The following is a 13436-nucleotide window of genomic DNA, read 5'->3' as shown; positions in this document are numbered from 1 at the left end:
AGGAGCAAAACTGCTGTAGTGAAAAATGAAAGGATTGTGATACGTGGCTTGTGTCAAGCATCAGACCGAGGCAGTAATGTTTAATTTTGCAGCCCCAGATTAATTTTTGAGAACTAATTGGATTATTTTTTTTTCCCCTTCCTGCCTGCTTCAGGATGACTCTCCAGTCTTAATACAAAAATGTTCTCCTGAAATTGAAACAGTAAGACTCTTGGTGATTCTTTTGAATTCTCATGTTCAGGCTTAGCACTACAAGAATGAGGAATTGCACTGGAATAGGTTTGACTTTTGTGGTCTCATTCTCCAGTTTAAACACTCTCAGGCTGGAGGTGTTAGCCTAGCGTTGCAGAAGTGGAAATCATTTGTGTGGAACTTCCACAGAATCATAAAAGCATTTTGGTTGGAAAAGACCTTCAAGGTCATCGAGACCAACCATTAACCCTACTCTAGCAAGTCCGCCACTAAGCCATATCCCCAAGCACCACATCTACACAGCTTTTAAACACATCCAGGGATGGTGACTCAACCACCTCCCTGGGCAGCCTGCTCCAATGCCTGACAACCCTTGCAGTGATTTCCCCCCACCCCCAATGTCCAGCCTACACCTCCCCCAGTGCAGCTTGACATTATTTCCTCTTGTTCTGTCACTAGAATAGAATAGAATAAACCAGGTTGGAAGAGCCCTTCAGATACTGGAAGGCCACAATTAGGTCACCTCGGAGCCTTCTCTTCTCCAGACTCAACAGCCCCAACTCCCTCATAGGAGAGGTGCTCCAGCCCTCTGATCATCCTTGTGGCCCTTTTCTGGACACCTTCCACCACCTCCAGATCCTTCCTTTCATAGGGGCTCCAGAACTGGATGCAGTACTCCAGGTGGGGTCTCACCAGAGTGGAGTAGAGGGGGAGAATCACCTCCCTTGACCTGCTGGAAATGGAAACATGTGCAAAACAACACTTTACAAAGGAATAGGAATTTTGTCATCCCTCTTCCCAGAAGTTATGCTTTGTTTCTCAATCAAGGAAACATTTTGTGAAGGGTGGTTGAAAGGAAACAGTGTTTTATGCTTCACCTCAGAGAAATGTGTCCATTTGCAGTCATGCGGCATAGGAAATGAGCAGTGGAGACGTAGTGGTTTAGAAGATTTGAGTACCCCAATGACACGAAATCTGGCATCAAACAGAAATGAGGGTGAGAATTTGTCATGCAGGAAATTAAGCCATGAGAACTTCAGAGAGCTGATCTATATGCTAATGTATTTTATGAATGCAGCCCAAGCAACTGTAGGGGGCAAAATACTGTGGGGAGGGGGGGGAAGGGGAAATGAGAGGAGTGGAGTGGTGCAGGGAGGACATTTCCAACACTGCTTATTGCATCTGGGGATCATACCAGCTGTGGCTTTAGTTTCTACTAATAGAAGCCCTGTGGGAGAGGAGGAGAAGAGAGAGAATTGTTAGACATCTTAAAACATCAGAAGTCCTGAGGAGACATTGTGGTGGTACATTATGCAGCATGGTGCCATGGTTTAGTAGTCATGAGGTCTTGAGTGACAGGTTGGACTTGATGATCTTTGAGGTCTTTTGCAACCTTATTGATTGTGTGATTCTGTGTGATTCTGTGATCTTTCATTTGGAAGAACCTGGATGCATGTTAGAAATTCTGTTCTGGTTTTATGTTCTTTGCTTGGTTTAGTTTCTTCCTTGCTGGTACTTGCAGAGGACAGAATCTCCTTGTTGTACAGAGCAATAAAAAGTGACCAACATGGAAAACTGGACAGTTCAGATATATGGCAGTGAAATCTGCAGACTAGCAGCCTTCTGTGTAAACTTGATGAAACAGGGACTTTGGAAAGTTCAGTCCTCTCATCCATCTCCATTAAGAAAGATCAACAAAATTAACCTCATTTGCTGCAAACAGCTTGGTGGGGAACATCCAGCTTTAAAAGGCTGTGGATGAGCCAAATCAAATGTACCTCAGGCCTTCTATGTGTTTTTGCTGTGTCTGGGATGTACTATGCACTACAGAGACTTAGCTCACCCTGGAAGATGATGTGACCTATGTGGGAAAGATGGATGAAAAGGACAGATGATACTGATACTGACAGATACTGGAAGGCCACAATGAGGTCTTTTCAGGACCTTCTCTTCTCCAGACTGAACAACCCCAACTCTCTCAGTCTGTCTCCATAGGAGATGAACTCCAGCCCTCTGATCATCCTTGTGGCCCTTCTCTGGACATGTTTCAGCATGCCCAGATCCTTCCTGTAACAGGGGCTCCAGAACTGGCCACAGTACTCCAGTTGGAGTCTCACAAGAGCAGTGTTGAGGGGAAGAATCACCTCTCTCAACCTGCTGGCTACAGTTCTGATGCAGCCCAGGATGTGATTTGCTTTCTGGGCTGCAGGTGCACACTGACAGCTCCCACACTGACCTTCCCATCCACCAGCACTCCTAAGTCCTTTTCCTGAGGGCTGCTCTCAAGACAGTCACTGCCCAGCCTATATTGGTGCCTGGGATTGACCTGACCCAGATGCATGACACTGCACTTGGTCTTGTTGGACCTTATGAGTTTGTCATGTGCCCACCTCTCCAGCATGTCCAGGTCCCTCTGGATGGATCTCTTTCCTCCAGCATGTCTGCTGCACCACACAGCTTGGTGTTGTCAGCAAACCTGCTGAGGGTGCACTCAATGCCACTGTCCATGTCACCAACAAAGATATTAAACAAGACTGCTCCCAGGACTGATCCCTGAGGAACTCCACTTGTCACTGGCCTCCACTTGGACATGGACCCATTGACAGCCACCCTTTGGGTGCAGCCATCAAGCCAGTTCTGTATCCACTGAATGGTCCATCCATCAAATCCATACTGCACCAGCTTGGAGACCAGGATGTGGTGCAGGACAATGTCAAAGGCTTTGCTCAGGTCCAGGTAAATGATGTCAGCTGCTCAGACTTCATCTATTAATGTTGTAACCTTGTCATAGAAGGCCACCATGTTTGTCAGGCAGGATTTGCCCTTGGTGAAGCCATGCTGATTATGTCCAATCACCTTGTTGTTATTCTTCTGCCTCAGCAGTTCCTCCAGAAGGATTTCATAGAAACATAAGGAAAACCTTTTTTTCACTGTGAGGGTGACAGAACACTGGAACAGGCTGCTGGAACAGGTTGTAGAGTCTCCTTCTCTGGAAATATTCAAAACCTGCCTGGATGCATTCCTCTGAAACCCACTCTAGATGACCCTGGTCTGGCAGGGGGGTTGGAGTAGATGATCTTTTGAGGTGCTTTCCAACCTTTAATGTTCTGTGATTCTGTTAAATCTGAGGATGAAAGATGTTTTAAAGAGGCTAAGGAAGATGGATGGATGGGTGGATGGATGGATGGATACATCATTAACAGCTTATGTGCATGGCTGGAGGCCACGCAGATCCTCTCTTGCCACTACAAAGATTTTGCATCGAAGAGTGTGGTGCTGCTGGGCCTGATCAAGGATAGGTATGAAGGAGGAGTTGCCATGGACAAAAAGTCAAAGTTCAGGAAATGTTTCCAATTCCTCTATAAAATCAGCAAACACTTAGCAAAGAAAAAAGAACAAATAATGGAATTGCCAAACAATGGTGCCAGCCCAGGGAAAGTTTCTCTTTCCATGAGGTGACAGGTAATTTCTGATTAAGTTAAATTGTTTGAAGTAACCAATCCTTCAGACCCTGGGGAGAATGTACAGGACATCTTCATCAGTCTGGTGGCATTTGTTGGAAAACATAGCTCTGTGTTTAGCTAATGACTTAATTAGGGAAGCGGTAGTCAGCTGGCAGTGAATGGTGAGTCTTTATTTAACAGGGAAGCATGGAAATTACCATCCATCTGGGGTTTTTTTTTCCTGTTAATTACCTCTGAATATTAAAACTGAACGCAGTCTTCAACTTGATTGGTAGTTTGAGTGGAAATTGGGGAGATCAGCTAAGAAAGATATTAGTACAAATGAAGATGCAGCTCTTGTGCCTTGCAGCTATTGAAGCTGTCTCTGAAACCTTTCTACCTACCTACAGCAGCTGTGGAGGTCATGTTCACTGTTTCTGGTCCTTCAGGCATATTTTTGTCTTTAAACAAGCATCAGTATAGGTGGCAGTTACTTTTGCATGAGAAATGTGACTGCTCACTGCATGCCACAGCAAAACCTAGCTGTGGGGATGGTTCCATTCTGAGGACTGTTGTTTGAAGGGGTTGGATTAACTGGCCTCCAGAGATAGCCCCCAGTATAATCATAGAATATTCCAGGCTGGAAGGGTCCTCCAAAAGTCATCCAGTTGGATCTCCCTGGATGTCAGCAGGGAAATCCCCAACCAGATCAGGCTGCCCAGGGCCTCATCGAGCCTCACCTTGAATATACCAATGGAAGGGGCCTCAACCACCTCCCTGGGCAATCTGTTCCAGTGTTCCACCACCCTCATAGTGAAGAACTTCTTCCTGATACCCAATCTAAATCTGCCTTTCTCTAGTTTGAAGCCATTGACCCTCATCCTGTCACTGCAGGCCCTTGTAAACAGTCTCTCTCCATCCTTCCTGTAGACCCCCTTCAGGTACTGGAAGGCTGTTATTAGGTCTCCCCAGAGCCTCCTCTTCTCCAGGCTGAACACCCCCAGCTCCCTCAGCCTGTCCTCATAGCAGAGGTGCTCCAACCCCCTGATCATTTTTGTGGCACTCCTCTGGATCCTTTCCATAAGGTCTATGTCCATCCCATATTGAGGGCTCCAGACTTGTACCCAGTACTCCAGGTGAGGTCTCACCAGAGCAAAGTGGCGCAATCACCTCTCTGGATCTGCTGGCAACACATCCTTTGATGCAGCCCAGGATGTCATTGGCCTTCTGGGCTGCAAGCTCACACTGCCTGCTCATGTCTGGCTTCTGGTCCATCAGCACCCTCAAATCCTTACTGATTATGCCGATGTGCCCTTAGGAGCAGCAGTCAGAGCTGGCAGCCTCACTCATTTTGTTGCTTTTTTCCCTCTCAAATACCTTTCACCAGCATTGTCTCTCCCACTTTCTCCTTTCTCCTAATGGAGACCCCCATGCAGCCCATGCTGTGGCTGAACCCAAGCCCCAGAGACAGCCCCAAAGAGGCTGTCTGGGGTGTAGCTTCTGCCTCCTTTTAGCTGATTGCCTCAGGGTGACTCAGACTGTCTGCTGGGGTAGTTTTTCTCATTTCTTTTTCCCTTCCTGATTATTACTGTTGCTGGACACCCCTGTAGCAGGGCATCAAACTGCCCATGGGGCACCAAAACCTACTCTCTTCTAGCAACAGCTTCCTGTGTGTCCTGTCCTCTCTGCAGCAGTCATCTTGTTTGGGGAAATTATGCACAATCCTTCTTCTGTATTAATAATTTGTATTGAATTTGCTGAAAGAATAAATTCAGTTACTCTGCAGCAGTTCTTAAAGTACCACTTTTTATTTTAAACTCCCAGCTATTTTTTTTCTTTTCAATAGCATATGTACTCTGGGAAGCTGCTGTGGAAGTGTTATAGATAGACAGGGCCAGGCCACCTGCAGTCTTCAGTTTTAATCTTCACCAGCTTTAATCAACAGTTTCCACTTCCAACAAGATACTAAAAGGAAAAACCATAATGAAACACATTGGCCAAAACAACCCCATGCAGTGCTACAGGCTGGGGTCAGAGTGGCTGGAGAATGGCCAGGCAGAAAGGGACCTATGAGGAGAGGCTGAGGGAGCTGGGGTTGCTTGGCCTGGAGAAGAGGAGGCTCAGGGGAGACCTTCTTGCTGTCTACAACTACCTGAAGGGAGGTTGTAGCCAGGTGGGGGTTGGTCTCTTCTCCCAGGCAACCAGCACCAGAACAAGAGGACACAGTCTCAAGCTACACCAGGGGAGGTTTAGGCTGGATGTTAGGAAGAAATTCTTCATAGAAAGAGAGATTGCCCTTTGGAATGGGCTGCCCAGGGAGGTGGTGGAGTCACCATCACTGGTGAAGAGACTCGATGGGGTGCTTGGTGCCATGGTTTAGTTGATTAGATGGTGTTGGATGATAGGTTGGACTCGATGATCTCAAAGGTCTTTTCCAACCTGGTTAATTCTATTCTAATTCTATTCTATCCTATCCTATCCTATCCTATCCTATCCTATCCTATCCTATCCTATCCTATCCTATCCTATCCTATCCTATCCTATCTCTGGGCTTCTTCACTAGAAGATATTTTCAGTGGCTGAGATTATTTTCCCCTTTATTTTTTAGATATTTATGTTAGGTAGTAAGGAACCTAAGGACAGTTGGAGGAGGCACCTGTGACAATAGCTTCAGGAAGGCAGCTGGAGATCACAGAATGTTAGAGGTTGGATGGGACCTCAAAAGATCATCTATTCCAACCCCTCTGCCAGAGCAGGATCACCTAGACCAGATCACACAGGAATGTATTGAGGTGGGTCTTGGATATCTGCAGATAAAGCTCTTAAACATAGACATGGAAAACTTGGGAGTCCTTAAAGCACAATTCCACTGCACGTGGGGAAGAGGTAGGTCACACTTTTGTCACCTTCAGACTAGATTTACATTCAGCAGGCATTCCAGGCACTGCACCTTTCCAACTGAACACTTTCTCTCAGAAATAAGGATGCAATTTCTCAGCTCCATCTGGAGTTTATTACTCACATGTTACTTACACTTCCTTGATTCTTGATAAGAAAAATGATGATTATCTTCTAAATTTTCAAAACATTTTTCACAGATGGCTTCCAGTGCTGTTAGGACACTTTTGCTACCTCTAATGTTTGTTTTGATGGATTTGGAGCTGGCACGCTATAGCTCCCTGTTATTCCGTGTCAGGTTGATGTATGTGGTGTTTGCTAAATGGCAGATCAGGACAATTCAAAAAGGATTTTGTCCTGAAAAAAAAAATTGATAGGGAAGAAAATGATAGAGCAATTAGTAAGTAAGCAATATTTAAGTAGTTCTTTGGAGTTGCTAATGGACAATAGGCTTGAGCTGAGGAGAAAGCTCACCACAAAGAGAATTGTTAGCCATTGGAATGGGCTGCCCAGGGAGGTGGTGGAGTCACCATCCCTGGAGGTGTTCAAGAGGGGATTGGATGTGGCACTTGGAGCCATGGTTTAGTAGTCATGAGATCATGGGTGACAGGTTGGACTTGATGATCTTTGAGGTCTTTTCCAGCCTTATTGATTCTATGATTCTATGAATACCAGATTCTCAGGTTTGATTTTGCTCCTTCCTAGCCTGATTTCCACAATAGCTGAACCAGAACATTTTAACTTTCCTACGCACAGAAGATAGGATACAAAGGACTCTGCCCATCACTCAAGAGAAGTAGCTCCATGAAGGACTCTTGCAACAAGAAAACTGTTAGATAACTGGAACAGGCTGCCCAGGGGGGTTGTGGAGTCTCCCTCTCTGGAGACATAGAAACCCTGCCTGGATGCGTTCCTGTGTGATCTTGTCTAGTTGATCCTGCTCTGGCAGGGGAGTTGAACTGGATGATCTTTCACAGTCCCTTCCAGCTCCTAACATTCTGTGATTATGTAATAACCTGATTATAGGTTAAGCTGACAAAGACATTGTGCATGATAAGATGACTGTGTTCAGTTTTAGGCCCCTCACTAAAAGGACATTGAGTTGCTGGAGTAGGTCCAGGGAAGCACAGTGAAGCTGGTGAAGGGCCTGGAGAACAGCTCTGATGACTGGCAGCTGAGGGAAATGGGGTTGTTTATTCTGAAGGAGGCTGAGGGGAGACCTCATTGCTCTCTAGAACTACCTGAAAGGAGGCTGTAGTGCGGGAGGCGTGGTTCTCTTCTCCTAAGTATCAAGTGGCTGAAGGAGACGAAATGGCCTCAGATTGCACCAGGGAAGGTTTAAGTTGGATATTAGAAAAAGTTTCTTTACTGAAAGAGTGATCAGGCGTTGAACAGGCTGTCCAGGGAGGTGGTGGAGTCACAGTTCCTGGTGGTGTTCATAAAATGTGAAGACATGACACTTGGGGACATGGTTTAATGGCCTTGGTTTAATGGTGTTGGGTCAAAAGTTGGACTTGATGATCATAGAGGTCTTTTCCAGCTGAAACTGTGATTCTATAGGCTAGAATAGAATAGAATAGACCAGGTTGGAAGAGACCTTCGAGATCGAGTCCAACCTATCAACCAAACCAACCCACCTAAACAACTAACCCATGGCACCAAGCACCCCATCAAGTCTCCTCCTGAACACCTCCAGTGATGGTGACTCCACCACCTCCCTGGGCAGCCCATTCCAATGGGCAATCACTCTCTCTGTATAGAACTTCTTCCTAACATCCAGCCTAAACCTCCCCTGGCACAGCTTGAGACTGTGTCCTCTTGTTCTGGTGCTGGCTGCCTGGGAGAAGAGACCAACATCCGTCTGTCTACAGCCTCCCTTCAGGTAGCTGTAGAGAGCAATAAGGTCACCCCTGAGTCTCCTCTTCTCCAGGCTCAGCAACCCCAGCTCCCTCAGCCTCTCCTCACAGGGCTGTGTTCCAAACCCCTCACCAACTTCGTTGCCCTTCTTTGGACACGCTCCAGCAAGTCAACATCCTTCCTAAACTGAGGAGCCCAGAACTGGACACAGGACTCAAGGTGTGGCCTAACCAGTGCAGTGTACAGGGGCAGAATGACCTCCCTGCTCCTGCTGGCCACGCTGTTCCTGATGCAGGCCAGGATGCCAGTGGCCCTCTTGGCTGCCTGGGCACACTGCTATGATGATAAGGCAGACATGCAGACTGACATTTAAAAAAATATTTCCCCTATTTCCTCCCCCAACTCTGTGTTAGAGGTTTAAGAACCTCAGAGGTTCTTCAGTTGTCCAGAAGTACCAGAGAGTACAAGGGGGTGGACACAGGAAAGTGTAACCTTTGTTATTTCATTCGAAGCAGCATGCGGTAGTCATGGCCGAGTGGTTAAGGCAATGGACTAGAAATCCATTGGGGTCACCCCGCGCAGGTTTGAATCCTGCCATCTATGGTAGTTTCTTTCTGGGCCCCTCAGTGTAGGAAGGAAGTTGAGTTGCTGGAATGTGGCCAGAGAAGGGCAACGGAGCTGGGAGAGGACGTGGCACTTGGTGCCATGGTCTAGTCGTGAGGTCTGTTGGGTCTCTTCCAACCTTAGTTATACTGTGATACTGTCAATGAGCTGGCTCAGCACCCTGTCAAGCTGGGCCTTGAAACTGTCTAATGTATGGAAATCCACCACCTCCCTTGGGAGTTTATTCCAATGTTTAATAATTTGAATGGTGATTTTTTTTCCCCTAGCATCCAGTTTGAATCTCCCTCTTAGGAACTTGTACTCATAATGGCTTATGCATCCTTAGGCCAAGCTGGAAATGGTGATTATTTTCCTTCCAAATGGCTGTTAAAAGTTTTCTTACAATGCCACAGTAAAGATTTGCTGTTTAGCTGTCATGACCATGAAGTGTTTATTAATTTCTGAGGATGTATTAATGGGGGGTTCAGTTTATAAGCCTTTATATTACTACAGTACATGACAATTTAGACATTTGATTCTTAAATGAAAGAAGTATAAAAGTGAATATCAGTGTATGCTTCTCAAAGCATTGCTTACACAAAATGTCTTAAGCATCAGTATCTAACAGGTTGGGGGTTTTTTGTTGTTGTTTCATTGCTAAAAAAAAAATATCTGTTCCTTTGTAGAATAAATTTATTTCAAACTCTTTAGCAGGAATAACACCAGAGGTAAAAAATGACAAAAGGAATTATGGGCTAAAGATAAGTCAAGCAAATAGCCAAACACAAAATCCCCTTTATCAAGGGAAATGGTGCCAGAGTCAAATTAGTTTGCTCATTCTTAAGGCCAGGAGTCACATCGCCATAATCATCATCTCCCAGTGCTTTCAAGCATGTTCTCGACACCTGATGAGCTTTCTGAAGGCCAGCTTGAAATCTTCATTAAAGCTAGTGTACAGCAAAGGGTTGATAAGGGAGTTGACATATCCAAGCCAGGTCAAGAAGTCTGCTACTTCTGGGGAGACAGTGCAAACATGGAGGCCCACGAGCAGCTCCTTGATGAAAAAGGGCAACCACGACAAAATGAAAGCACCTAAAATCAGCCCCAGGATACGAGCAGCCTTTCGTTCCCGCGTCGTGGAGATCTGCTGCCGGTCGCCGGCCAGGTCCAGGTCATTCTCAAAAGGAGGGATCCTCACGGAGGCATTGATTTTGTCAAACTCCGTGGTCGGGTCAGATGTGGAGAAGTCCGAGACACAGAAAGTCTGTGTGAGCTTGCAGCTGGCAAAGGAGTTTTGGCTGTCGGTGCTCCTGTTGCTGAGGTGGCGGCTTGAGCCCCGCTTTTGGTAAAGGCTCTTTGCAGCGTGGTAAATTCTGTAGTACAGGATCAGGATCAAAGTCAAGGGGATGTAAAACGCCCCGAAAGTGGAGTAAACGGTGTAGATGACGTGGTCATGCTGAATGCGGCACTCGCTGGGAATGCTGACGCTGTGGTGGCTCCTCCAAAACAAAGGGGGCATGGAGATGAAAATGGAGATAGTCCAGACGGTGACGATCATCAGCCCAGCCCTTTTAGCCGTTCTTTTCCTGGCATACTCAATCGCGTCTGTGATCGCCCAGTACCTGTCCAGAGCAATGACACACAGGTGCAGGATGGAGCACGTGCAGCAGGTCATGTCGACGCTGAGCCAGATCTCGCAGATGAAGTATCCCAAAGTCCATTTGTCTATCATTATGTAAGTGATGCTCAAGGGCATGACGAGAACGGCCACGAGGAGATCTGTCACAGCCAGTGAACATATTAAATAGTTTGCTGGCTGGTGGAGCTTCTTGGTTGTGGAGATTGCTGCGATGACAGCAGAATTCAGCAGCATAGTCAGGGTTGTGATGGTGGCCAAGGTCAGGGTAACGAGCATCTTCTCAGTCACGGTCTTTGGCTTCGCAGCCACGTTGGCTTCGCCGGTGCAGTTTGTGAAATTCATTTTCCCCTCCAGGATGCACAGTGCGGGGTGGGGGGGAGGCAAAAAAAAGAAGCTGCTTCAGGTAAGAAAGAGTTCCCAGTTCAAAAGTCACCCATTTCAAAGAGGGATAGAGATGCCCCAGGTGGAATTTTTGTATTTTATAGTCCCATATTCGGCATAGTAGCAAAAAAGCTTCCAGGCTTCCTCCTATTCATTGTCTTCCTAGAAGATAAAAACACATCTGTTAGTGAATCTAGAAAAGCCCTAGGTTTTGGCAAGAAGTCCAATGCTTCTAATATTACCACCTCAAATAAAAACTTTGATCTGGTTTTCCTTCTCTTCTTCTCTCCTGCCTTTTCTCCCCCTTCTTCTCTGCATTCATAGTTCACTGCTTTTTCTTCTCCAAAGGGCACTTTGGGCCAGATTTCCTGCTGATGTTAAATGGTTATGTCTCCTTTGGTTTTAGAGATCTCACTGAAAGTGGAAGGCTGGACTAAGGGACTGCCACAGGTACCTTCCAACGAACATTTTGATGATCTCTGAACTATTGATACTAGGTTCTTTTCCAGCTTGTTAAATGAGCTCCAGCAGATGAAGAGCTGAGGAAATTTGCCTTTGCATTTTAATTGCTACATAAGAGGGATAGACTGCTCTGTATGTGCTTTTTCCACAGGTGATCCTCTGGAAAAAAAAGTAACAGAGCAGCCTATCTCAGCAAAGGCATGGCAGTGCTTCACAGCTTTCTATTCTGCTTTTTAAGCATCCATGTCTTTATTAATATCTTGGGAAAAGTACTTAAACATTACTCAGGTTACCTTTAAGATGCAGCTTTCAAACAATGTTTAAGGCTTTATGGCAAAGGCTTGGTTTTACACAGCACATCAGCATTGCTAGGAGCTTATATATAGCTTTAATTATTCCTGACATTCCAAATACCCCACTGTGTGTGTCTTTAGAGGAGACAGACAGAAAGTGTTTGCCTTTGCTTTGAGATTTCTATCACATTGTGCTCCCTGTTGGAATGGAATGGAATGGAATGGAATGGAATGGAATGGAATAGAGTGGAATTAACCAGCTTGGAAAAGACCTTTGAGATCATCGAGTCCAACCTATCACCCACACTATCTAGTCAACTAAACCATGGCGCCAAGCACTCCAGCTGTTAGCCAGTCCATTATGATGCAAGTTAGCAACAATAACTAAAAAAAAGAGGTTTAATGTTCTTTCAGGAGTTAATTTCCCCTTTTCCAACATTCTAAATGCTGACCAAAGCCAGAGCTGGCAGTCTGTGACATGCAGCTTGGGATATCCTCTGGGGCCTTGCTTTCTAACGTGTAATTTATCTTGGCATAAAGGATGTAGAAAGCAGAAAGCTTGAACCCTTTTCCATTAAAATAACCAGAAAGATTTCTTCCCCTGGCTTCACTTATTGAAGAATAAGGAGTCCTCTAGGCTAGTTCTACTGGTTGCCTCTACAGGCAAGGGACTGGGATAGAGACTGTCAGAAATACACTTGTCCCCTCTCAAGACAAGTCTTGAAGGCAGATGGTGTGAATTACATCCTGTAAATGCTGATCTTTCTCTAATTTGGTTACAAGTGGCTCCTCCACAGTTGCATTTAGAATACATGTCTGATTTTTAGATGGCTAAATTTGAGAGGTAAAACCCATTCTCACTGGCACCAGAGGGACTTCGATTGGGCTCTGAGAGAGAGGTTGCACTTGCAGGCTAATGAGGAAATAAGAATTTGAATGAGGAATGATGAACTTAAAGCCAGTCAGCTGCTGGAAGTTGCAGTTCTACACTCTGTGTACATATGCTCTCATTCAGAAATTGGAGTGCCATCTTCTGAATGAGCTGAATCAAAAATAGAAACTTCAGAAAAAAACCTGTTCCTTGCAGAGAGGCCCCAGGAAAGCAGGTCTGTATCACTGTAACCTCTGGGTTTGCAAAACGTGAGCTTGGAATTCACCCCATGGGGCTGCAGAAACCCTCCTTCCTCTCCCCCTCAGACCACACTCTGCTCTTCAGAAACTGCTTTAAAGTATCAGTAGCCTTGGAGAAAATATCAGGCCTGATTATTAAGAGTAGACTTGACAAGCCAGATGCAAATTCATCCATCACTCTTCAGACTGTTACTGCACTGGAAATGCTGATTTGATTGTTTAGGCTTAAAGCCGAAACTTTGGCTCAAACCTTCTTCATATTAGTTTGCACCCTGATTATGTCTGACACTTTGAACAAAGGATAAAGCAAAGAGGCTTTTTCAACCTCTCTGCACTCCTGGACCCTGGACCACAAGCAACTGCAGTCCATATGCTTTCCTCACCATCACTGCTTAGCCTGTGCTCCCAGTCCACAAGCACACTGAAAGGTACTGGCAGACACTATGGGATTCACATGCCCTCCATAGCTACCTATTGATGTGGTTCACAAACAAGAGAGCTCCTGCTGCTTCTAGATGTAAACAACATGTTTTTTCC

At 45.7% G+C, this 13436-nt stretch overlaps 1 protein-coding gene and 1 non-coding gene across 2 annotated transcripts; one reads left to right on the top strand and one right to left on the bottom strand.

Moving 5' to 3' along the window:
- Positions 1-8911: 8911 nt before the first annotated feature.
- TRNAS-AGA (transfer RNA serine (anticodon AGA)) lies at positions 8912-8993 on the top strand. The gene has a single exon. It is a non-coding gene; the product is annotated as a tRNA-Ser (tRNA).
- An 806-nt stretch (positions 8994-9799) lies between these two features.
- HTR1E (5-hydroxytryptamine receptor 1E) lies at positions 9800-10992 on the bottom strand. The gene has a single exon (XM_009907590.2). It carries the CDS (start codon positions 10972-10974, stop codon positions 9880-9882), a length of 1095 nt encoding a protein of 364 aa, XP_009905892.2. The 5' UTR covers positions 10975-10992; the 3' UTR covers positions 9800-9879.
- Positions 10993-13436: the final 2444 nt, after the last annotated feature.

The sequence above is a fragment of the Dryobates pubescens genome, chromosome 6 (genome assembly GCF_014839835.1).
Source record: "Dryobates pubescens isolate bDryPub1 chromosome 6, bDryPub1.pri, whole genome shotgun sequence".
NCBI classification, from domain to species: Eukaryota; Metazoa; Chordata; class Aves; order Piciformes; family Picidae; genus Dryobates; species Dryobates pubescens.
This window is presented reverse-complemented; position numbering and strand designations above follow the sequence as displayed.

What these genes read in the sequence shown, in the direction of transcription:
- HTR1E (XM_009907590.2), bottom strand. Translation starts at nt 10,974, where the DNA reads ATGAATTTCACAAACTGCACCGGCGAAGCCAACGTGGCTGCGAAGCCA.